Source organism: Sinocyclocheilus rhinocerous, unplaced genomic scaffold, assembly GCF_001515625.1.
Source record: "Sinocyclocheilus rhinocerous isolate Xijiao unplaced genomic scaffold, SAMN03320098_v1.1 scaffold166, whole genome shotgun sequence".
In the NCBI taxonomy this organism is placed as follows: Eukaryota; Metazoa; Chordata; class Actinopteri; order Cypriniformes; family Cyprinidae; genus Sinocyclocheilus; species Sinocyclocheilus rhinocerous.
Genome location: NW_015633186.1, coordinates 15,120 through 42,141, shown reverse-complemented (window position 1 = coordinate 42,141; position 27,022 = coordinate 15,120). Strand labels below are relative to the sequence as shown.

Here is a 27,022-nt window from a genome sequence, read left to right as displayed (position 1 = left end):
ATAACAAAATATATACAAATTAATACCTAAATAGGGACATAGTAGTATACTTAAAGTATGATGTAAAGTTCACTTAAAGAAAACTTACAAGTATACTTGCAGTATAAAACTACTAAAAAAGTAGTTTACTGAGACTATACTTCAAAGTGTACTAAAATGTTACAAGTATTTAATTAGTAAACTATCAGTACACCTATAAGTTTACTTTTAGTATAGCTGCAGTACAAACTAAAAACATAGATGTAAACTAGTTGTGTACTCAAAGTTTTCTACTGTTCTACTTAAAGTATACTTAAAAATATATTTTTATATACTAGAAAGTGGGCCAATTTAGTCCCAAGGAGTATTGAAATAGTACACTTACAAGTATACTACTAGTACACTGATATTTGTATACTTACTACATAAAGTATACTTAAAAATGTACTTGAACTTTACTTAAGTATACTTAATAAAGTAAACTTGAAGTATACTTCTTTTTGGTAAGGGGATCACAAATGATGCCATAAAACATTAACTTTTTTATTTACATATCACTTTATCACTTCCTTTCACAACATCTGTTGCCAAATAAAGAATTTATCAGAACTATCTAAAGAAAAGAGCTGAGAACTAAACAACAGAAGAATGAGCGACATCATGTATTTTATTTTGGCATAACAGCAAATCCATTACATTGCACTTTCTCACTGCTGACATTCAGGACTTACAGTTTGGTAGTCTGAAATAGGGCACCTGGAGAACTAATGAAGAAATAAATGTAAACAACAGCAAAGCCCATTGTTTGGAAAACAGTTTCCATTTTGGGTATCTGTGGGCCACCGAACAGAAAGTATGTCAAACAAGAGACAGCTGAGAGAAACACGCTCCTCTTGTTAAAGAGTCTTGTTAAGACTTTATACAGTGTATTAAGATGCATATTAAGACATGACACAGCCCATATGGTATTTGTGTTGACTGTGACAACAGTAGGGAAATAAATAATTGGGCTTGCTTAAAACAAGCAATAATTTCAAAATAGGGATAGCAGAGTATATATTTCCCACAAAATCTAAACCGACACAAATGACAGGCATGTACATATAAAACATTCAAAAGGAGAGGGATTTTTGACATCAGCTTTTTGCTGACATTGATTAATCCTCATCTCCAAGTTAAAGATTTTATCATAAAAATGTGTTTCTAGGTAGAACTTGAGGTACACATAGGTGTTGGTATAGTTATCGTCAGAAAGTGCACCTTATACAGCGGCCCCACAAAGTAATTACACTTAAAGGGATTCACTCAAAGTGGAAAATTCTGTCATTATTTAATCACAAATTATGCTGTCCCAAACCTGTATGTGTGTGTGTTTCTTTAACAGAACACAAAAGAAGATAGTACAGAATGTTTAAATTGTTTAAATTTAATTTAGTCCATGAAATTTTGTTTTTGTAATTAAATCATTGGGGTCCAAAATAACCCTGTTTGATCTCATTAACTTCCATTTTATGGACAAAAACAAAACAAAACACAGAGACATTATAAAATTATCGTCTTTTGTGTTCTATTAAGAAATGTTCGGAATGACATGAGTAAATGATGACAGAATTAAAATTTTTACGTGAACTATCTCTTTAAGCTGCATTTAAATGCTGAATGTTTATGCATTATGTAACAAAATCAAATCAAATGGCATTGTTTTAGATAGACAGATAACACAAGTACAGATTTCAAACAAAAAAACTAACAAAAAAAAACAAGTTTGTTGGGTTTTAAATTGTAAAACAAAAGAAATATTGTTAAAAATTTAGGCAAAAAAGTATTCTGACTTTTTTGGTTGTTAAATGTTAGTGAGGAGAACTTCATACATCTACTAGAAATCAACGTAATATAAAACTTCATCACCATAATATGTACAGTACACTCGCACATGCATATCGATTTGTTGTTGTTGTTGCAGTAATTAGCTTATCCATAAGGTGGCGACACTGCCCCAGCCCATTGTTTAACAGTCAAAGCAGAAACAAACAGAAAAACAAACTACTGGAGACCGCAACAACAACAGACACTCTCGTTGACAGTTACTTGTGTGAAGGGGTTAAGAGATACACGCAACTCTAGTTTAAATGAGTACAAAGACAATTTTATCAGTCATGACTTCTCGAGAGAAATAGCGTAGATACTGGACAAGGACAAATCTTCACAATGCGCATATGCTATGGGCCTGTGTTCGTAAGCATTCGCATCAATACCGAAGTATACTTTGGGCTTTAAAAGTCACTGACAAAATAGCACACAGAAACGGAGTTTGTTTGTTTTTTTAAGATAAGCTCTAGCAGCATTTGCAGATGCCACTTGGTTTAATATTTTGCTAATTTCAATAAAAATTCAGTTTTAAGTGTGCACGTAAGTGTCCACACACTTTATGGGGCCGCTGTATGTCACATCGACATTTAACTTCACTTTTTAACACTGAGAATGGTCATTTGAAGGCACTCGTCTTTGAGCACTTCAATGTCAGTTTTATAAGCATTCGTTTTGACCTCACTGTAGAAATCGGGCTTCTTCATAGCCAGAGGCGTCTCAACGGTGATGGACGCTCCCATGAGTGCCTCTGGGCTTTGGCCCCGTTGGAAGAGACCGAAGAGAGTGGCCAGGGCCCGGCCCACGTCATGACGGGCCCCTTCGTTGACAAAGCAGTAGAGGATGGGGTCCGCCACGCAGTTGAGGCTGGTGAGTGCTAGAGTCACATGATAAGCACCAAACAAGTTCTCCTCAGCACCGCAATCGCAGGGGTTGCTAAGGAAGAGCACGCTACGCCACAACAGGAGGACGTGATAGGGAGCGAAGCAGAGGAGGACGATGAGGATCAAACTGAGGGCCAGCCTCTTGATTTTGGCCTTCTCTTGGCGCTCAGTGGAGACGTTACTGCGCACGGCTCTCAGGATGCCTCTGTATGCAGCCAACATCACTCCCCAAGGCGCCAAGAAACCGAGAAAAGTGCGGTAAAGGTTCATCCCGGCCACCCAATCCTGCATGGGATACTTCTCGAAGCAGAAGGTGTGGTTGAAGCGGTCCTTGAAAAGCTCATCGTGGAAGAGAGGCGCAGAGTTGGCCACTATTTCTGTTACCCACACAACAACGCTGACCAGCAAGGCTGTTTTGACCCTGCGGACTTTACCGAATTTCAGGGGATGAGCCACTGCCAAGTAACGATCCACAGATATGCAGCAGAGGAAGGCGATGCTGACGTAGATGTTGGTGTAAAAGATGAAACCAAACAGCTTGCAGGACACTTGACCGTGGATCCAGTTGTCATGGTGGACGAAATAGTCGATCCAAAGCGGCAAAGTGGCTATATACAAGAGGTCAGCCACCGAGAGGTTCATCAAGTAGACCCCCAACTCGTTCTTCTGTCTGACCTGCATGTACGCGGCCCACAGGGCCATGCAGTTGGTGGGGAACCCAAGGACGATGACGATAATATACAGCGCCGGCTGGAAGAACTGGTCTATGTTCGAGTCAACATTGCACGAGGTTGAGATGTTACACATGGTCTCTTCGCTTCCTCAGAGACTTCTATAATCATCGAAATTGGCTGAGGCTTCTACAGTCCCAACTCAAGCCATGTTTAAAACTAAGACTAGAAAGTCAAGAGGTTTCCTTTTAGCTTTCATGTATTGTATTGTGACTGTAACACTGTTGCCCACTACGGTCTAGCATGGTGGGCCTGATGTGTCACATGTCTCTACCACATTTCATGGCTAGTGTTTTAACCTCTAGGAGAGCTCAGAGGTCAAAGACGTGCCCACAAGAGAACATGCCATTAATCCTCGTAAAACGATCACCATGGAGTGGTTTCAGGTGGGTCAAGGTTTATTTTAGCAGTATGAAACAGCCACTTCCACCATCTCTGAAGGTCGCCCAATGTCTAATCGTCTTTGGTGTGTCCCACAACATCCATCTGCAAAATAGGAAAAAAAACAATTATGTGAGTCACATGATTCATTATTTACGATCACTGCAATTTTGCGATTTTTATTATTGTTGAGAAATGTGGTTTTCAGAGCAGTGCTGTGTATTTGTTAGATTAGATTTGCACTATGATACATTGAGTGTATGTTTTCCTATTCCCACCCCTAACCTTGGTCATCCTCGCATTAGCATGTTTGTTTGGAGTCAACTGAATTAACATTCATTACAAATCTCCATGTTGTTCTCCAAGGTTTGTATCTGCTGGTACAGAATCTCTAGGAGGAAGTTTCTTTCTGAACAGACGTTTGCGCAGATCTTGGTATGAAGGAGGTATTTTTTCTCCTTAGATCAAGCAGATTATATGTACCTTCTAGAATGAGGAAATATGATATAACAAACAGAGCAGAACATTATGACTTGGCAGGTGACCTACATGCTCCTTGCACATGCAAGCCACTTTTATAAAACCTTTCAGATTCATACAGTATTCCTTAAACAATAAGGATCAACTAACACAAAAATGTATTATTTTATTAATTTAATTTATATTTATTTAATAATTTAACAATTTACAATGTCTCATTTGAACTGTATAATTTTATGGTTAGTTTTTTTAATTATTGAAAATAATTTTCAGTAAAACAAAGCAATAATAATACTAATTCTTTCCGCTTTTACTTCCATCATTTGTCACATGTGCAGTTCGTGCACACTCATTAAGGAAAACAAGCAGCCTTTTTGTAAAAGGTGTTGTTATTTAACCATAGTGATGTGGCACACCCACAGTGTCTGGAGTGATACCAAGCTTGTCATTTGCTTCAGTTTGTTTATAGATTCATAGAGAAACTGTGACTGTGCAGAAGAGATAAATGGGATATGCTAGTGTGCAAACCAACTGGGTGCCAGTGCATGTGCAAACCTTAGCATCCATACGTAAAAACAAAATCACAAAAAAAAAAAAAAAAAGCACAACATTATTTCAAACATGCACTAAGTAAAAATCATAATATTTTACTTCTTGTGTAATTGTATTTTTTTTCTCCTAAATGTAATTAATTTTATAACTTCAAAGTAAGTAAGTGTAATTTAAACTTCAGACTCAAAGGAAATAACTGAACAATGTGGAGAAATTACTCAATGTGATTCAGACTCTGGGGATAATGGACAACATCCAAAAACCATAAACCAGATCAGTTCATTCTCTGAACTAAAATGTTTGCTCTGAAACTTATCCTACTGGAACCTTTTACGTTTCAGAATAACTTCAGAAATTGTACATTTTTAATGTACAGACTCCCTGTTGAAAAAAAACACCCCCAGCTGGTTAGCTGGTTTTAGCTGGTTGTCCAGCCTGGTCATAGCTGGTCAACAGGCTGATTTTAGAGGGGTTTTGACTACTTCTTTAGCTGGTCAGACTGGAAGACCAACTGACCAACCAGCTAAAACCAGCTTGGTCAGGCTGGGAGACCAGCTAAAACCAGCTATACCTCCATCTTAAACCAGCTAAGACCAGCCAACCAGCTTAGGCCGGGTTTAGTCTTTTTTTATTATTTATTTATTTTTAGCAGGGCTGGGCCATGATGACAACTTGAACTCATATGCATGCCAAAAGCGAAGAGCATATTCTCATTGATTGACTCGCTCTAGATTACTTGCGGGATGATATTCGTGTCACTTGCGTGAGTAAAAACAAGCTCTTCACTGAATGGCTTGCGCCACAACACATCATGCAAATTTCCGCCAGAGTTGACATTTTTCAACTTGCGTGGAAGACGCGATTTGCATATTACAGCATATTTGTCACTATGAAAGGTCTAAGACTAAACCAAACAGATCAGTTATTGGAATGACAAATAACTTCCCTAGTGTGTCACCAGTCTTAAGATATTGCTTGTGAGCTTGATGCTTTTCAATCAGGAAACATGAGATAACAGCAAAGGTCCGCTGCCCTGCCTGGGGCCAGTAACAGTGACCGATATGCCAACAGAGGCCTAAAAATCACTGGCCTAATCCAATCTGTCATTCTGCTCCAATATCAATATCTCATAGTGGCAGATAACAATGTATCCTTTAATAGAGAAAAGCGCAAAGCACCACATGGTAAAAAAATACTTAAAGATGATGGAATGCAAGCCACTGGAAAGTTGTCAACCCGACTTCATTTTCATTTGGGTTGGGCGATAAGTGTGCAGAGAATAACTGGCAGTGATGATATAAGATATCTCAGATTAAAATACGGAGTTTGTGTGCATTTACAACTTTTGATCATATCAAAGTTTGCATTACACAAAAGGAGAAGATCTTTTAGTGCAGTGTAAACAAATACAGCTGGCCTTTGTCCATGATCAGTGTGGTAACATAAAGCACAAAATACAGACCTGTTACTCTCATTTTCCCTCTATAGACAGGTGGAAATGAAGAACAAAGCACTCAGACGTCAGACCCTATTTCCCATAACCCTGGAAATGAGGCTATGAATAATCAGGGACACCTGTGTTGCAGCAGTGGTCAGTGATACCATCACGCTCGTCTCCAATATTGACACTTTGGAGTACAAAGAAATTATTCTCTATAGTCCCTAATGAGACTAGAAATAGAGATGTGTCACAAAGTCATCAAAAACACATATCTCAGAAGACGACTGCTCAACAGAACTGAAAAAACAAACTTTACAGCTGCAAAAATAACTGAATATCAAGATTGCAATTACAGCTGCCACAATTAAGTTACCGGGACAAAGTGTCGATTACAGCATTTCATTTTAGTTTGTCAATGCGTAGTGGCCAATTAGAGGTGTTAAAATGAGCCTACACCTTATAAGTAATGACAACCGGTACTAATGTGCATTTTGTTTCACTCTTTGATTTGTGGTGGCACAAAAACAGTCGTGAAACTCTGCATTCTTCATTAACGAAATGGAAGCATTCTAATAGCACATTAACCTGAAACCTGTTGCATGTTTGACAGATCACCAGAGTAAATAAGCTCCCGTCGTAACACAATGGCCATGGCTTGCAGCTAAAGCTCACACACAATTTATCATTTCAAGTATTTTGTTATCAAGTCATTTCTGGTACTCAGTTTTCAAAGATCTCAAATTCTTGGCTCTCCTAAGGTTACTTAGTTAAATGTGTTTATGGCTGTAACGGTGGGTTTAAGTTTAACAAACTCAGACTTAAAGGACATGTGCTTAACATGGGATCTATTCCTCTAATGCTAGTAAAATGTATGCTATTTTTGCTAACTGTCAGCACTACACACTTATGAAATAATCATATTATTTCACGAAATATGGAAATTCTGTCATCATTTACTAACCTCATGTTGTGCTGAAAACCTCTGTATTTTCTTTTTTTTCTACGAAACACAAAAGTTCCAAACAGACTGTGGGGATTATTACCACAGTAGGGTGGTTGTGTACACACTCTGCCAACACACATTTCAGTTCAAACAACTTGTAAAAGTGCATGTAGCATCCTATGACCCCTTTAAGTAATGAACACTTGCCTGATTTCAAGACCAGAATATAGTCCTAATATTAGCTCAAAATACCCAAAAGCTTAAGATTAAGCAATAATGTCAAAAATACAGAACATACAGAACTTATTTAATGGCAACAAGTTCTGATCTATTAGGACAAACTGCCCAAGGGTACAGCATGTTGCGTAAGCAACGTTTAGTGGCGGGCATTCAATAACTATTGCTATTTAAAAAAATCTATCATAAAGGCCAGACAGGATAACGTGGTTTTGCTGCGTACATACAAATAAATGATAATCGACTCCTGCGAAATGTTATCACGTTCCGAGGAAGCCTGTTTAATTAGGTTCAATTTCAAGTGCGTCTGAATACGGTAATTATCTCAATCAAATCAGCCTTATTCCTAAGGCTCAAATGTCCGTTTTTTTTTACCCTCTCCTGTGGATGTAGTTTTCGATTTGTTGTGTGAAACACACTTTCTTGTGTGACAACACATGGTACGTGCAGGGAAAATTAATAGGAAAAGGAAGGCTGGACACTTGACCCCTGAATGACCTGATCTCCCAAGGCACTGGCTCTGTCATGAAATGACAAATGTTGTTATTGTCCAGTTTGAAGAACGAACTGAAGGTTTCTGCAAAGTTACATGCATGCGTACAACAATGTGAATGCGGAAATACCTTCTAAAACAAACTGTTGCATACATAATGAGGTAAAGACTTGCATTTTTTAGCTAAGAGTGATTATTTAGGCCTTAAACATGATGGCCTTAACAAGACGCTCTCTGCCTTGAACCTCCCTCCTTTCTGGTCTGATGGGAAGGACCTTAATGTTATCACAGCACCCTCACAATAACAAATACAGTTCGTATTTGAAAAGAGGAGCCGGCAGATTTCCAATCAGGAGGTGCCGAGAGACGAGTCTTTCCGCTATTTCTTAATGAAAGAGCTGGAGAGAGACGTGAAGAGAGAGGAGGAGAAAGACGGAGCGAGAGGGGGGCATCCAGAAAAAAGGCTGAATCTAAAATAGAAACATCTGATTATTCATTTATTCACTCATTAGTGGGAGATCAGATCAATGATACAACAGCCCGGCCTGGCAAAACTCCTGGACGTTCAACAGACACTGGAGTCAAACAAGGTTTATTAAAATGTCCACGGGAAGGACAAAAGGACAGCTAGATCGAAAACTAGATAAAACCTTACTATATGAAGCCCATATCAAAGGTGACAACAGATGTAGACATGTTTAAAAACACACAATGATGCAAATCTAAATATATATTTTTCATCATTTCCAATCATTTCTGTTTGATAAGGTTTTTACAGCTGTGGCACAAAGAAACGCCTGAAAATAACCTGTACTCTTTATAGGAAAGTGGAAAGTTCTGCAGCAGGCTGAGTGATTCAAAATGGTTCCTGAAATCGCCCAGCAGCAAGAGCTCCATCAAGAGCAGCTCTTAGAAAGCATTTCTTTCCATGAAAAGTCATCCTATTAAATCTTAGAAGTCCTCTCCAGTTGTCACACACAAAAGCTACACACAGAAGCCTAACAGGTTGTTTTACCATAGTAATTATATGAGAGAAAAAACACTAACTGCAAATCAAGAAATGCAGGTGAGAACAATTCTCATTGCATTTTCAATGAAAAAATATCAATTTCTGTTTTCAAATTGTTTGTGAATTTTGAATAAATATAGAGTAAGTGCTAATTTCTCCAATATGTGTGCATCACATTTGCTGTCGTTAGACTGTATGACATACAGCAGCGTATTTACAAGGTTCTAGATACTGTTTTGGCGTCAACCATTAAAACCCCTATTTTGATCAAATATATAATAAATATGTGGAAAAATCAGAAAAAGAAGCACATTTGTCCTGTTCTATGCTAAAGCTACTGCATTCACCGCACTCATATCAGGTTCATGCCTTGCCCTGGAGAATATGGCAAAGGGGAGGTCAAGTCCTGTGGTTAACTGCTTTTTCTAGATTGTTGACTGGTGAGATTTGACACCTTTCCCTGCTGGTATCCAACCAATTTCTTCAGCCTTTTTAACACTGATACATTTCAAAGAAACAGCAACAATGTAACTTCTAAGAACCAGTTAACCATTTAGTAACTCTATGTTATTTGTATATGATTTGTTAAAATTTACATGAGCTTTCCCTTATATATTCATATATATTATAATCTAAAATGCTGATAAAAAGATGTCATTTTTATGATACATTACAAGATGTCAGCAGGTTTTCTGTCATGTAATCTTTTCTCATTCAAGCTTTCGAAATACAGCTTTCCATTCTGAAATTATGTAACACCATGCAGATCTGGTTTGGCACCTGTTACGTATTTCCTAATATACTAACTATGAAACTACAAAAGCCATAACCGTTGTACATGTTATGACACAAATAACAAAAGACACAGGGACTGTTTGTGCTGGTCTGCCAGTCCACTTTATAATCGAATAACACACACACACACACACATACAAAAAATCAGCTATTGCAAAACAGATCATGTCAGAGTTATATTTAACGATTAATACAGAATAGAACACATGAATATATTCTTGATGTTATCAAGACATATTCTTCCTCCAGCAGTCTTTCCTGTCCTAGAGTGATGTTTAGTGGAAAAAACACAATCATTCAAAGATAATTGTAATTACAGACTTACAGCATTCTGGTCTTGCGGTCTGTATTAGCCAACAGTACAAAAGAGCTGATGAATGTGTCATCACCAATGATGAATATTATGGTCTTTGAATCCTGGCTCCTTTAAGTGTGACATGTCGACTTCAGTATGATGGTAGTGGTGCAAGAAGCCTAACTAAACTTTTTTTTACTGCCAGGACGCACCTGGCTGTTCAAACAGCAGAGGCTTTTAACATGAGAACATTGGGCAACTGAAAGGGAACTAATTCAATTGGGCTCCAAACTGCTCAGCATGATGAATAAGCAGGTAGCTAGGCAGGACACAAACCCATGCTGTCTATCTGAGGGCATAAGCAGATCATTCACCGCACCATGTCGGTGCCCACTGATGATGCCATTCTGCATTAGACAGATTGAAAATGATTCGAATTCACAATGGTGTTTATTGTTTACAGATGCACAACTAGACAGACAAATCAAGCTCGTCAGCTTAAATTCTTAAACTCAGAGTTCATGCACCTAGAAAAGTAGTCCCACTTCAACTTTTAAACTGTCTGGAATGTTGGCTCGCTATATATCTATTGTAAGCGTGTTACTGTAACTGCTATTAAAGGAACGGTTTGCCTACAACAATGAAACAAAAGCGGAAAGCACGCACTGACCAGGAACTGTCAAGCTCCAAAAAGGACACCATAAAAGTGGTTTATAGTAGTCATGCACTATTTAGGTCTTCTGAAGCCATTATGATATATATGCATTATGAGAGAAACAGATAAAAAAATCAGCGTTCTTTCCGCCATAGCTCTCAAATGTCACTTGTGTTTGCATGTATTCAAACATAAATAGATCTCATGTGTCTCATCACGTTTGAAAATGTGCAAACGAGAGTGATATTTTAGTGCTGCTGTAGAGGGTAAGATTTTCAGCAAACAACCTTTACTTTATGCTCATGACTTTTCCTTGTGCAAAGTAGCTTCAAATTACTTAAAACATACAACACAGGACATATGGGTTACTTTTATGGTAGTTTTATGATCTTTTCAAGTTTCTGTTGTACACAAAAGATTGGGGTCTGTAAGATTTTAATGTTTTTGAAAGAAGTCTGTTACGCTCACCAAGGCTGCATTTATTTGATCAAAAATGCAGTAAGATTGTGAAATATTATTACAATTTAAAGTATTTTTTCTTTATTTAAATACATGAAAATGTTATTTATTCCAGTCTTCAGTGTCACATGATGCTTCAGAAATCATTTAATATGCTGAATTGATGCTTATAATTATCAATGCTGAAAACAGTTGAGCTGCTTTATATTTTTGTGTAAACTGTCATACATTTTTTCAGGTTTCTTTGATGAATAGAAAGTTCGGAAGAACAAAATTTATTTGAATTACTTGAACATTTATTAAAACTGTTTCCTGTCACTTTTAATGTGTCTTTGCTAAAAACATTTACTGAACCTAAACTTTTGAACAGCTGTGTATGTAAAAGATAAGTCTGGATATTGTACAGAATATCTCTTTTTGTGGGTGAACGCTTTCACTTATTTATAACCCCATATCTCGTTGTGTAAGCTATACATTACATAAGCGAAGAAAAAAAAAACCAACTGACTTCCTGATATGTCTATTTCTTATGCAGACACACACTTACACACACACATGCACAAAAGCAAATACAAACATTTAGAGATACACGAAATGAAACTTCTTAACCTCTGCATTACACACAAATGACACCTCTGTGCTTGTGGTCACAATGATAATAAACTTAAGTTATGGGCTTCATTGTGAGAGTGTCGGGTTTTTCATCCGTATTATTTAAACTGGCATACAATCTTAATTTGTCAAATTGAATCACTAGTAAAACTGTTAAATGAAGCGCTACTTAACAGAGTCTTCTAAGCATTGGTCCTTTTATTTATTCTCAGATAAAAGTTTCTGAGAGGAGCAATGTGCTTTACAAGGAACGGTCCATTATATCAGTACACCACGTTCACATAGCAGACTGACCATGGCAGGTGAGCTGAGTAAGAACTGCCTGTCTCCCTTGGTATTGATCCAGGGCAGGTATTTAATCCTTTCCTAACTGTGTTTTATGCTCCAGTGGAGAGGCGGCCATGTGTCTCTACAGAGACCAGGGCAGGCATCCTGCAAAGGCGAATTAATGACTTCAATAAAAGTGCCACATTTTCCACTCAAGTCCCCAGTCAAGGGTTTTATTGGTGAGGTTTAATTTGGCTTAAACTGGCCGGCTGCTTTAGGCACGGTCACAAATGCTAATCACCTTTACCCCGAATCACAATTAGAACAGGTATCAGCATGATGATATGTTTTCTGAAGACAGAAACGGGGAGAGACAGAGCGAGAGAGAGTCTAACACGAATCTCACTTCAAGCTCACTCGGCCGGCTTCATGCTGTTTTTTGATAAAGCTCAGAGGAAACACCTCCACATCTCATCTGGTGCATCTGGTCCACTTCTGCTATTGTTCTGTTTCATCTGCGATTGTGTTGACAGGCTGTAACTTGGCAGCAATGTAGCACAGAAGGGGAAATTGCTGGCACCTGCTTAGCAAAAAACCAGAGCAATGTTTAAAAGGAAACTAGATGCGGTGTCATGCTGAGAAAAACTTCAAAGCGCAGAAGGATTAGTTTATGTGACATTGAAGTGGCCAAATAGTTTAGCAGGGTCAGGACAGGGTAAAGAGTTGAAAACCATTATGAAAGAAAGAAGAACCACGAGAAGACTCCCATTCCCACAAATGTGTATTCAAGTGAAGCCCATAACTGATAGAATGTTTACTGTCATTAAGTCAGTAAGGCAAGTAAGGCAAAAAGGTAATTTGTGCATAACCAGAAATGTTTGTGATTGCCTTTCTGCTTTTCTACACTCTAAAAAAGCAAGGTTCAGGGGTTTGCAGTGAATCCATATAAGAACCATTCTGGTTTCTCCAAAGAACTTCCTAAAACAACCATTTGTAAGGTGCGTTCACATTTACTGTTCCTCTGTGAAGTTTTGTGGATGAAATCCAGTCATTTTAATAGGAATCCGCGCAAGCAGGAGTTATTTTGTGTAAGGTTTCATGTTCCTGAATTTGCAGTGTTGAACAACAGAAAGCTTTGAAATTTTGCTTTGAAAGTTACTATGCCTGAAGAACCGCTCAAACTTCGTTGCAATATTGATAATAGATTGACCTTTTTTGCCCACAAAATTTTGCTAATGTGACCACACCATTAGTGTGAAGAACATTAATAATCTGAAGAAACTTCTTCCACTTTAAAGAACCTTTTGTGGATGTTAAAGATTCTTCATGGAACCATAAATGCCAATAAAGAACCTTCATTTTTAAGAGTGCAGCTTAATATTGATAGAAAGCTTGTAGATCGAGTCACACCAAAACGTAATGACACACTTTATCCTTTATCTTCTAACAAAAGTCTAATAATAAGCTTAATAGGTCCTTCAATAGTCCTTGTTGATAACAATGCTGATAATAACCATTAACTTGACAATAATTAACAGGACCTTTGCCTGTCAAGGAAAAATGGTCCAAACAACTTCTGAGCCCACACTACACGAAAAAAGCACATGCAAAGCGCGTGCTTGTTTCAAAATTCTGATCAACACATATAGTTTTAGAGGCTTATCTCTAGATATCTTCAATCACCTACTGCATTCCTCAACATTTTCTTTTCTACTATCGATGAAAACCTGTTAAAAGCTGTATATGTAAGAGCCTAAGGAAAGGTTTTAAACGCTTCGCTCTGAGCCATCTAAATTGTCGGCGATGACCTAACCTCCGTATTTTATTCTCGCACGTCAATACTGCCACAAGTGAGAACACCAATAGCTTCACTAAAAGCTTCTACTTTTGTCCAGAGGACCACAAGGGGCTGGAGATTACCAGCCAATACAGAACGTGTTGAGTTACACCATCTAAAGTGGAGAGAGACAAACAACAATGTGCTTCATTGGAGACCTGGTGGACTGCTGGTGTTTTTACTTTTTACATAACACACTTGACATGGTGGGAATGTTTACACAGGGTTCTGCTGATCCAGCCATTCAAAATTCAGCCGTGTTAATCATGATCCACTTCGAGCCTCCAGTGCGTGAGATGGGTATGCAAGATAAGCATATGTCTGATGGCGTAATATGATATAGCTTGATATATGGGATGTTTCTGCTGAAGTCAGTGTCAGGTTGCTGACCAGATCAAACCATTCAACAGAACTCAGTGATACATCTAGAGGCCTGTGCTGTTGCCATAAAACTCCACTGCATTTAAGGTAAAAAGACTGACCGCAAATAGCTTCAGTAGCCATTAAATTCAACCTTTGCTGTGAACCGTTGGCACAATAAAATCTGCTCCTACTGTAGGTGTTTCAAACTACAAATTACTCCACATATTTAATTATACACTTAAATGCTATGAGTTCATTAGTAAGTTTGAAAACAGCCACTTGTGAGGCCACCATGCCACTGGGTTATAGCTTCTCTCATACAATCTGGTGCTCAAACCAGACATTACCCTCTCAAAACACCCTTATTAGCTCAGGCGGGTGGCACTGGAGCAGACACCTCATTGGTTCACGGGAAGATTACTCTTCTCTTCTAGTCATGTTTTTAATGTTAGTTCTTATCTCACATCCCCAAGAGAGCAATTACTGTTTGCTCAAAAGGAATGATTAAATGTTGCACTTGTTTCCTAACAAAACCAAGAGGGAGATGCCATATCGGCCAAGGCACAAGGGAACATTCCAGAAAAGCGTTTCACGTGCCACACTGCCTTTTGCCTCTAAAAGATCAACCACATGCTGGAGATGCTGCAAGAAACTAATCAGCCACAAATTACGGCAAGGAGGAGAGGAGAATACACACATCTCAACTGTATTGGATTCATATTGTGTTACATATAACAGCTATTGAGCTAAAATGAAATATGAAATGCAACTACTGCGATATCGGTTTTCATATATTTTTGTCATTCACTGCCAAAAATGGATATGTAGTCACTGATTCTTTTATATGACAAATATGAGAGAAAATATATTGTATTATACACAATGCAAACACTGCCAAAGGCCCTTGTTAAATTGCTTGTTAAATCAAGTTGTACCCACTATAACCCACATGTGTTCAACAGAGGAATTCAGTGGAAAAAACACTCGAGCATCAAACTAAATGCATTAATACATAAGCTATTATAACTACAGAGGGACTGTTGTCCTTTACAATTATGCCTAATTGAAAAGGTTAACATTATGGCTCATTAAAACATTTGAAATGCAGTTTCCTAAGTGAGCAGTATGTTCTATGTAGCCAACATAAACATAAAGTCAAGGGTTTATTTTGTGTCCGTCTTGAATACATGTGCAAATAATGACATTTAACAATGAAAAGCTGAAACCTACTTTTACTGTGTGTTATTTTAGACACTTGATGCTTTTTTGCCTGTCACAGTCTTGAGTTTCCAAATCCTCTATGCTGCACTGCACACTGAAAAACTGAAATGAAAGATATACTATATATGATTTAGATTCATATGGACATAATATTCTATTAAAAAGACAAAGATGTCTTTTTTGTGGTACTTTTTATTGCTTTATTGTATATTTTGTTAGGTTTGTCAGTGAGGTACAATCTTAAATAATCAACACCATTATGATGATTTTGTACTGTAAAAATGTGCTTACCAAAAGTGGAAATTTGTAGAAATAGCAGCGTTAAGTTCTCTTTCTAATACTCTGAACACCATGTAGCGTCATAACCTCACAATGATTGTAATGACTAAATGAACTGTAATACTGGCAACAATGATTACCATGTTTCATAGCTATTTCCCCAACATATCTTAAAAAGGCACCTCATAGAATGACCCCAAAAACTTGTATTATGTCTATGCATTATCAGCCTATAATGTCTTGTTATACATCACACGCCTAAATTACATAATATTAGATCTCGAAAGCATATTAAGACGTGGCAATAAGGCAAAAGTACAATTGTGTTGCAAAATTGTTCAGTTGTGACACTAGTTTTAAAAGTAATGAAAGCACTGTGAGAAAACGAGATTTAATGGACTAATAGAGCATCAACATTTATCATAAGACTTACATAACCGAAGGAGAAAAAAAAAAGCAAAAACTATATGATGACACTTACATGATAGTGTGCCCGCAGGTCATTTAGTAATAGCGACATTCATACTGCCAGTGATAGAGGTGATGTTCTCTGTATCTCCAAATCGCACACGCAGCGACAAATCCATCAAAACTCTCCTTTCCCCCTTATTTGAATGAGGATCCGGGCAAACACCGAGCAGAATTTACATGAAAGCAGCCGTATAGTCTGTAGTTCACATCACACCAGCGGACAAGCCGTGAGACACTTGCGAAGTTGCAAAGCGCAAACTGAAAGTGAGCAAGCTCACGGAGGTGAGGAGAAATGTGACGTGCGTTATCCAACACTGACCGTCCCATTGAAATATTGGCTGGCAGCTCGAGATAGGATTGCCAAGACTGACATCTGGATATGATGAAACTTCGTTTCAAAACATTCTCATTTTTTCGTTTATCGTTTGTTTTATGGATCCAAATCAGTTACTGCCAAGATGTCACTTCTTTACAGAGTCCACACCAAAATGTATTTGGGTAGTTGACAAATATACCGTAAAGAAATCATGTTTTTTCATTGTGCATTCCAATTAATCTCAATCAAACTTTAGTTGGGTTATTTTGATTACAGCTAACTAACACAATAAAACACAATCAAAACATGATTACATAATAAAAAACATGATTTTTGAAAATTTTTATTTTAGAGTTATCTGTATTTGCAAATAAACTCTTCATATATAGATGTAATTGTCATCTATATATTATTAATTTGTCAGTCATATTCTAATGAATTAGGCCCTTATTATATGTCCTTGGCTGAACTTTACCATAGTCTAATATTACATTAACATTAAAATTATAATAATAATTTAAAATAGGAATGCTTATCAAAACTTAAATAAAGAACACAAAGCATAACTTTTTCTGCATCAACGAAATCCATAAAATCAGTCCTGTCACAGCACCGTCAGTCCTGTCACGCCTCGGTCAGTCCTGTCACACAGGAAATTATGTTATAAAAATGTAATATTTGAGGAAATATTGATTAATTAATCTCTGTAACTGTGTAGATGAAGGTTGGAGTATATATATCCACTACTATGTTTTTGAAAAAATCTCGTATGTAAAGGCAGTTTTTTTACAACTATATGAGTGCCTGGCGGGGTATTCTGTGATTTTGTGTTCTACAGTTGACCGAAAAGTTGCTTATATTCCTTATAGAAATTACAAAACCATGTTAGATACAATCAGGGACATGTGACCAATAAGAAAATGCTATTTGTATCAAATAAATTCATTAGGAAACCATTCTAACATATACAAATTTGTCTGTGACAGGGCCTGACATTTTAAGGGTGAAATGCGTATAAAAATGTATTTATTTCAATCATAAAAACATGCTGAGATGGCACGATATGTGTTTCATATAGATTAATATGTCCTCCATATGACTCAACGTTCAGATTTAAGAATAAGATATTTTTTTCACCCAAGATTTTTACAAGTGGAAATGTACGTTTCTGGTAGAATGTCCCAAATGTGTCCTATGGTGTGACAGCAAAAATTTAGAAAAAAAAAACTAACAATGAAGAAAAATCTCTCTTATGCTATTTGTATATTATTAACAATTATTAACAAGAAATTAATTATTAATAATGATTAATTATTGTTTTCTAAATTTTGCTGTTACACCATAGGACACATGTACGGTATATAGGTAGGCTATGTCAACAACCCATTTAGGAAATAGCTTCACAAAATATGTAAAATGTGACTAAAACAATCCATATGAAATACCTGGACACTGGTTTCAGGGAGAAGAAATTTGAATTTCACACCAAAATGTATTTAGGAAATAGCTTCACAAAATATGATGTAAAATGTGACTAAAACTACCTATATGAAATACCTGGACACTGCTTTCTGGGAGAAGAAATTAGAATTTTTACAGAAATGTGTTAAGAGTTTGTCGAAACTAGCACATTTAGCCAAATGTCAGATGTTAACTCAGTACTTTTTAAACAGTAGCTGTGTCCGAAACCGTGATATACCCACAACGTAAATGTATACTATAGTGATAAATAATTACATTTTGTTACGTAGCGCCTACTATTAGATACGGATAGGCTACTTTACAGCGTTGGAGCAGCACGCTGTTGCTATGGTTACTTCCAGGCCAACGCGACTTTATCACGAGCGTGTTTTAGTAGCATTTACAAATGTTTGAAAACGTAGGCTACATGTACATTTTAACAAAATTGCAGTACATGCAAATTGTGCAATTCTCTCATCAAATAGAAATGTACTGTCTGTAGGCATAGTGCTTGCCTTACGATACTGACAAGATCCAACCTACACTAATAAGACCATAAATAAATCCATGAACACAATAAGTGTAACAATCAACGTACCCTAGAGGAATAAACCCATTCCAGACATCGCTAGACAGCAGATTTCTAAATGTGACCAAATCCACAAGACCATTGTAAATAAAACCTGCAAAAGGTCAAGCAGTGCTACCATATTAAGTATTTATGCCCCAATGCATGCTGGGAAGAGAGTAAAAGGGACCTCACCACAAACAAAAACATCTTTAGGGGAAAAAAATGTTAAAACTATACTGTAAGAAACATTAGCTACTTGTGTTCCTGATCGTTTTAAAGTTAAAAGCCATAAACACCACAACAATCTAGTAAAACTTTGGTTGTTTTTGTCCGTATTATCTACTTGAGCTAAGACTAATAACTAATATGGAATTTGTAACACAATCATACTGTTGCCAATAATGCAGTGATGACAACGGTCTTCAACTACTTATATTATAGCAGACAGCCACTTAAAACTGAACTTACCTGCAAACAGGATTGAATCACCTCCATGTAGTGTACATCACAATGGTTTTCCCCAAGGTCTAACAAGCCCATTAGAGTCCATTAAAACTCATGCCTAGGCCTCCCTTAACTGCACTCTCTTTTAGAAAACATGATTAGAGGTAGCGCCAGGCTTCAAAAAAACATCATGTGCCTGAGTACAAAAGCAGTTTGATTGTTTGATGAACAAACAAAGAATGCATCACTCTCGGGGCGTTCCAGGTCAGTCTTGGAAACACTCTTGAAAATTCACTGTCCAATCACTTTTTTCGAAATAATCCTGACAGTTGTTTTGTTTTATCATAAACCTTTTGGGTTACATCCATTTAGAAGTTCATACAGCAATTTGTAAATTATTTAAAGATGAGTAATAATATTTTTACACTTATTAATAAATAAGGACTCGCTCTTAGCATTTGAAAGTCTTGAACGTTGCAAAGTGGACAATCTCTACATCTGTGCTCCATAATCCACGGTCACATAAGGTCACAATAACTCCGTAATGAAGCAGTGCTACATCAAGCGAACCTGCAGCTGTGACAAATGGTGTGTCAAATGCATTGCACAAACAAGCCTGATAAACAAAGCCAGTAAAATCTCCAAGGAGATAAGAGCAACAGAATTAGTATTTGACAGCTTGAAAGAGGAGATGAATTCATTGCACTGGCCTGGATTCAACTCAAAAACATCTGGACGTGCAGTGGACCTTCCTGCTCAATACTTGTATTGTTCAATATGACCGTATCATATTAGAAGGAGCTAAATTCACCTGCAGAATTAAATTTGTTGTGGCAGAGATAGTTTCCAAATCACAGCCTCTTAGTGCTCCAACCTTGACACAGTGCACAAGACAAAAAAATGCAAGTCTTTTCCCTGAAATGTTCCATATGTTAATTCCCCTACATTGCCTGAAGATATCTATGGGCTGTTTGGCTATCTTGATCCCAAAACATGCACACCAACACTGCTTCTAACTTTACATTATAACGTAAACTTCGCATGTTTATGAAAATAGCATTTAAATGTACATTTTTCATTTAGTTTATCCAAGGTCCTTGCTTGTGTCTTCTATGGCAGGTCTGAATGTCTATGAGTAATGTCTACTGCAAGGTTGGTTCTCAGAAGGAACAACAACAAGACAAATTCACTGAATTGCTGTTCAAATAAATACAACAAAGCTAATGCATTCTGGGAAATTGAAAGTGTTTTCCAAGCACTTTTTTGTAGTGTAGTTAATAAAAACACAACTGTTTATTGTTAGTTCATGTTAGCACAGGTTCATTAAATATAAAATAACAGATACAATAACTGATTTTAATAATGTATTCATAGAAGTTGAAATTAAATAAGATGCAGAGGTATTTTTCTGTTTTTTATGTTAGCAAACTAATGCTAACAAATGGAAACTTATGGTCACACTTTATTTTAAAGTCCACTTCTCACTATTGACAAACCATTAACTATGACTTTTGCCTCAATAAACTCCTAATTTGATGCTTATAATTAGTTAGTAAGGTAGTTGTTAAGTTTATGTATTGGGTAGGATTAGGGATGTCGAATATGGTCATGCAGAATACGTGTTTAATAAGTACTAATAAACCAGCCAATATGTTATTAATAGGCATGTTATTAAGCAACTAGTTAATAGTGAGAATTGGTCCCTATACTAAAGTGTTACCAAACTTATTTTAATGTGTTACCATTTCTTGATTTTAAATTAATTTTAATTCTTCTTTTTTTACTCTCAAATTTAAATAGCAATTCTGCATCCTCAATTTAAATTCAGAAATTATACTGAACTTGAAAATGTATTCTCAATTCAAATTCTGAATGGCACACATCATTGTCTGGTGCATAATATTGAAAAAGCATGTTCTCTTTTGTAAGCCATTGTATTGTTTTCACCCAGTTAATATTTCTGTAATATCAGTGACAATTTCAGTTTTCTGACTTGAATCTAGTGTAACATCAATCCGCACTGATGTTCTGTCCCAGGGCATGCCGTGGAGAAATCCAATTACACTATTATCAACCGCTAGTGTCACATCCATAAAGTATCTGTGGTGTGTTCACGCAGGCAAAACGTGAGAGCAAAACTGCATATCAGAATGGTGGTCAAAAACAGCATGGGATGGATTTGCGTTTTCAGCTACGAGTTAATGCAATCTTAAAGTCAGGGAGAAATAACTGCAGTGTCAGCATATCTTTCACAGCACATATAAATCAGTTTCCCTGTGCATTGGGAATACGCAGTGGGGAAGGAGAATTCATATCTGTGAAGTGGTCAGAAGCCATTACACACTTGCATTAGAACACTTTTCTGCAGTGTGTTTAGGGACATCTTGGACGAATTCCCTTCCTCCCTGACGCTGACTTGCAATCCCAGATGACAGCGTTGCTTATTTTCTGTTCTGTCACCTCGTCTCCAAGGAGAAGACTGAAAACTGTGGGTTCAGGATGCGCCAAGACTGGAATGTCAGGTCACACAATGGAGTCTGGGTGGCTACAATGTCTGGATGTCTAAAAAAATCAATAGCACAAGCCAGTATTCTAGAAACTGAACATGTCTATATTATACAGCGATTATATTTAGCATATTTTGTGCCAAACAGACAACAGATTTTTGAAATATCTGTTTACTACTTTGTTAACCACAAGATAACAGTGTGGCAAAGTAATCCAAATGGTTTTGAAATATCAAGTAGGCAGTTGTGATATAAAAGGTTATATGAAAATTCAAAGAAAATTAATTCCTTCACCCTCTGCCCCACTCTCTGTTGATAAACAAAGACTGAATGCTGCTTTGTTCTGCATCAATAATGTAAACAGTATGAACAGTCAGGCACAAAGCTGACATGGAAAATATTTTTTGGCTCAATAGTCATAAAAATTCTAATGGACACCATTACTGCTGTTAATGCTCTATAAATAAATAAATAGTGTAAAATTACTGGATTCCAAATAAATCCATTAACATATTATTGGATTGGATTGCTTTACACAGACCGCAAATTTGCATTCCACTGCATTTCCATTGTTCTTCTATGTAAACATGCACTAGATGGACATGTGTGACCATTCACTCGCATTTTGCGCATGACGTGGCATTCTAAAATCGCGACGCTCAAGACAACACAAAAAAAATGTGAATAGATAAGTATGCCTGAATTCACAGTATTCATAAAACAGTAGGCAAAAAGTCTGCAGTTGTTCTACTATTTCTTGCGAGATTTTGATGTGCGCATCAGATGGACACTTTACTGTCCCATGAGGCCATGGAACAGGATTTATGAAAAGCCAGTCAATCATGTAATGCATGTATACATGCAGCATATACAAAAAGTGTATTTTTATGTTCCACAAAAAAAAGCCCTCTCATACTCATTGGTTGCCACCATCTTGGAAATTACGTCAAATGATGATCTGCCACAGGTTTAAAAGTCTGATGTCCAACTTGGAACAGAGTTTGAGACATCTAAAATTCTAATTTGTCTGGAATGCAGCATAAGTTGAACTTTTTAAAAATGCATTCCATTTTTTCCCTATTCCACTGCCTCCGTCTCGCGCTTTTCAATGCAAAAATACATACTGAGTGAATGGCCCGCTTAGTATGAATACTGCCAAATCAAGGTGGTCACACAGGGCCACAAATCAGCTGTTAAAAGGGAAAAACAAAACAGAAAGGGAAAAACAAAACAGGCGTCTGCATCAGGATACTGCTGTCAGGGTTTCTTTTGCCATACTGATAGGGTGACTGTACTGTATCCCGTGTATTAGGTGGCTACTCAAATAAATATGTGAAGATAACATTGATTTGAGTTTAAATTAGACCTATTTTATAATCTTTATCTGTATATTATTTTAGAGCTTCCTCTAAAAAATGTCAATACTGTTTGCACTGGATAACTGAAACAAAAGATGGCACCATTGCATTTGTATGAAACAAGAGACTTGTGCTGCGTTCGATTTGTACTCTGAAGTTGGAAATTACAAATTCCCAGTATTAACTTTTAACTGGAATGCCCTCCCAAGTCAGAGTTCCGACTCGGAATCTCAGAGGAATCGCAAAAACTCCCAACTTCAGAATCCAATATGGCTGCTCAGTCCATCAACAGAAGAGTATATATCAGGGGTGGCGAACGTCGGTCCTGGAGAACCTGAACAAGCTAATCAAGGTCTGAATGGTTACTAGGAAGCTACAGGCAGGTGAGTTTTAATTAGGGTTGGAGCTGAACTCTGCAGGGCTGCGGCTCTCCAGGACCGGAGTTCGCCACCCCTGGTATATATTGTTTATTAGCCCTTATGTTTGTCTGTGTCTCAATAAACTCAGTGGTGCACACTATACTCCAACCTGAGGACATGATACTATGGCGTAATCTGTGCAAAATACTACTTTTTATGAGTTTTAATCAACTAGTATTGCTATGCTAACAATGGACTTAGTTTTCTGACTTCTCTACTGGAACGTGGTCCAATTGGGTGTGACGTCATTACCACCTCCGACATCCGGCTTCTGGGGAAAATCGATTGCAGCGTTGTATAACCCCAGTTTCAGTTACCTGGGTGAGCGGCTTATACACAGCATTGCAATGAGTGATGGGAAACATTAGGAAATATCAGACCTCTGGGTGGTGTGACTGACCAATCAAAATCAAGCATTCTAGAGAGCCACTTAATAGTAGGGGTGCTCCGATCAGGATTTTTGAGGCCGATCACTGATCGCAGAAAGCAGTATCTGCCGATACGATCACCGATACCGATCTTTTTAAAGCCTTATTTTTATCATGTAGAATTATTTATAATACTCCAATCAGGAATTTTAGACATTTATTCAGGGCCTGAATTTCATTTTTGAAAATGGGGGTAATTCTCCTCTTATAGGTGACTCTTGTGAGAGGGGATTTTTTTTATTTGAGGGGTGGAGGGGAGCATTTTTTAGACATTTTTCAAAAAATATATTTATCTCACCTAAATGTTCTATCATGCAGCACATTTTTGTTTTTACACTTGTGCAATTGTTGCACAATAGCTTACACACAGCACAAAAAGTTGCTCAAGCAAGTGGCAAAACATTTAAAATACTTTTCTTATCACAAACATTCTAAATTAAAACTTACCACTGACAAACAGTCAGCTCTACTGCCTTTCCTTTTGCTTTTAAATCTTTATTACCTCCACGAGTGCCATCTATTATTGCCTTGCTTATCTAAAATTGCTTTTTTCCTTTAAAACTAGCCAACAAGCCATATGTGTTACTGTGAAACACAGTAGACTTTAATTATATGCATTTATGGTGTAATTACTACATTTTCGTTTTCATATTTACCACAAACAATGCGCTGTTACTTTAATTCAGCACTTGCAGCGCAGCAAAAACAGACTCGGTGCGGAAACTATCTCTGCACTGCAGACTCACCGCTACTGGAACCCACTGCAACTGTGTGCAGTGTGAACGCTTTAATCCGTTAACATGAGCGCAGAAAAAAATACGCACCGCACTGCAAACGGAGTAATGTGAACCTGGCATTATGTGTGTGCGCTGCGAGTCTGCATGAGCACACGGTCTCCAGGAGAGCGCGCGAGCGCTGAATGGTTAAACACTCGCAAGAATTAAAAATAAATGCAATTTATAAACTTTAGTGACGATGCAACACTGCCGCGATTGTGCAAGTGACAATTCCTGTGTCAACTGTGCAGTGTGCAGCTCGCTTATAGTGCAGAAGCGATGTTATTTGAAGCCATTTGCGCATTTTGAGAGGGAAAGAGAGCGCGCGTGTGGTGATTCACTCGCTATGTTTGTGAAATTATGTCCCACAGAAGGTTTTCAAATTACTTTAAGAGTTATTTAATGAAGAAATATGAGTTGCACCTCACCTTCAGCATAATAATTATTGTTACCCGCGCCAGACAGAGACTGCATGTGCTGCTGCATGCCGTGTCAAACCTCTCACGGCAGGCGCGTCATCAGCTTGAGATCGGTTTTTTGAGATCGGCCTTTTTAGAGACCGCCGATCAATCATCCCAAAGCAATTATCGGCCGATTGTGATCGGTAGCCGATCAATCGGAGCACCCCTACTTAATAGTAATAAAAAATCCTGTTTTTACTGATGAATTTTTGACATCTTTACATATTTTTTTCTTTTAATATAAAAAGCAAAGGGGATAAAACTAGGCATAGCACATTTATTGGACAAATGCCTCCACGTTTTATGACTTAAAAGCAAGTCTATTTTGAGCTCCCATTGGCTTTAATCTCGGGCTGAAAACACTTGACGGAGCTGCTCATCACAGCGGTAGAGCAAGCTCCATCCGGCTAATTCTTCTCAAGAAGTGTTTGTCTAAAAAGAAGAGGGAAAAGCTTTTCATTTCACTAAGAAGCAGATATTATTTCCCCTCCATTCAGGAGCTGGAGAGCTGTAGATTAGCGCTCCCACACACGAGGGTTTTAAAAGCCAATATCTACTGTGTCGTTGCTGAGCAACCAATTATCCCAGATTTGCACTTCCTCTTTTGAATGCTGTTTGCTATTAATGTTAGGAACATCCTTTCATTCCAGGACACTGTAGTGTGTGAAGCATGTCAAGATACAGGCATGCCAGCTTGTTGCACAGCGGACATCAGAGAATTAGATTGCAGCAATGCTCAATAAATTATTAATCGTCAGATAAAATCTGAAATGAAAAGACAGAGGCATTTTCTGGTGTAATCTGATGCCATAGCTCTCGCTGCCTCCATGCTGTGCTCAGCTGTAACAACGTAGAAGAGTGGAGGGGTGTAAAGTATATTGCTGACACTTTCCCCATTCAAATCCAAAGACACTTACAGTATGATTAGAGAGAGGGAAGAAAGAAATGGAAGGGCAGATGTTCTGCAATTTCATCATTTGCCACAGCAGAAAGCAACTCATGCCTCCAGGAACTAGGCCTACTAGGACAGTTTATTTATGTACCCACACATACTTGGAATGAGGTGAAAGTACTAAGTACTTTAATTAACACCAAATAACTATGAACAAATAACTATTATTTGCTCAAAACAGGGCCAGATGTACACACTGCAGATTTTCTGTTCTGGCCAGAATGTCAACACTTGAAATTGTAGATGATGCAGGTGGCTGTTTTATGTTTAAAGGTTTTAGCCGATGACCTTTCTGACAGTCTCCATGTAAATGTTGGCTGTAAATACAGTTCATATTCCTAAATAAACCTCTACTAAGAGAATAGAATGTACTAAAGAAAACAGCAACAGAGCTTTACTCTTGTCATTTTGTTAATGTCATAAGAAATATAACAGTTATGGTATCTATGTAAGCTACTATATATAATACATATATACATATACACATATATACATATATATATATACATATACATATTTATACATGATTATATTAAATCATTTTGAATCTATATATTATTGAAATATTGTATGTATATATATATATATATATATATACACACACACACACATATTATATATTTTAAAATTAGATATTAAAAGTAAATTTAATATTTTAATTATATTTATGAAATAATTAAATTAAAATTTAATAATTAAATTATAAATTTTTAATATATGTGACCCTGGACCACAAAACCAGTCATAAGGGTCAAAAACATTTTTTTATCGAAATTTAAAATAAGCTTTCCATTGATGTATGGAAAATCTGGAATCTGAGGGTGCAAAAAAATCAAAATATTGAGAAAATCACCTTTAAAGTTGTCCAAATGAAGTCCTTAGCAATGCATATTACTAATCAAAAATTAAGTTTTGATATATTTACAGTAGGAAATTTACAAAATATCTTCATGGAACATGATCTTTACTTAATATCCTAATGATTTTTGGCATAAAAGAAAAATCGATAATTTTGACCCATACAATGTATTGTTAGCTATTGCTACAAATATACCTGTGCTACTTATGACTGGTTTTGT

General features: G+C 37.1%; 1 protein-coding gene across 1 annotated transcript; it reads right to left on the bottom strand.

Moving 5' to 3' along the window:
* Positions 1-1,766: 1,766 nt before the first annotated feature.
* Positions 1,767-3,839, bottom strand: LOC107743733 (G-protein coupled receptor 4-like). Its single transcript, XM_016557125.1, has one exon. The coding sequence runs from the start codon at positions 3,534-3,536 to the stop codon at positions 2,442-2,444; it is 1,095 nt and encodes a 364-aa protein (XP_016412611.1). The 5' UTR covers positions 3,537-3,839; the 3' UTR covers positions 1,767-2,441.
* Positions 3,840-27,022: the final 23,183 nt, after the last annotated feature.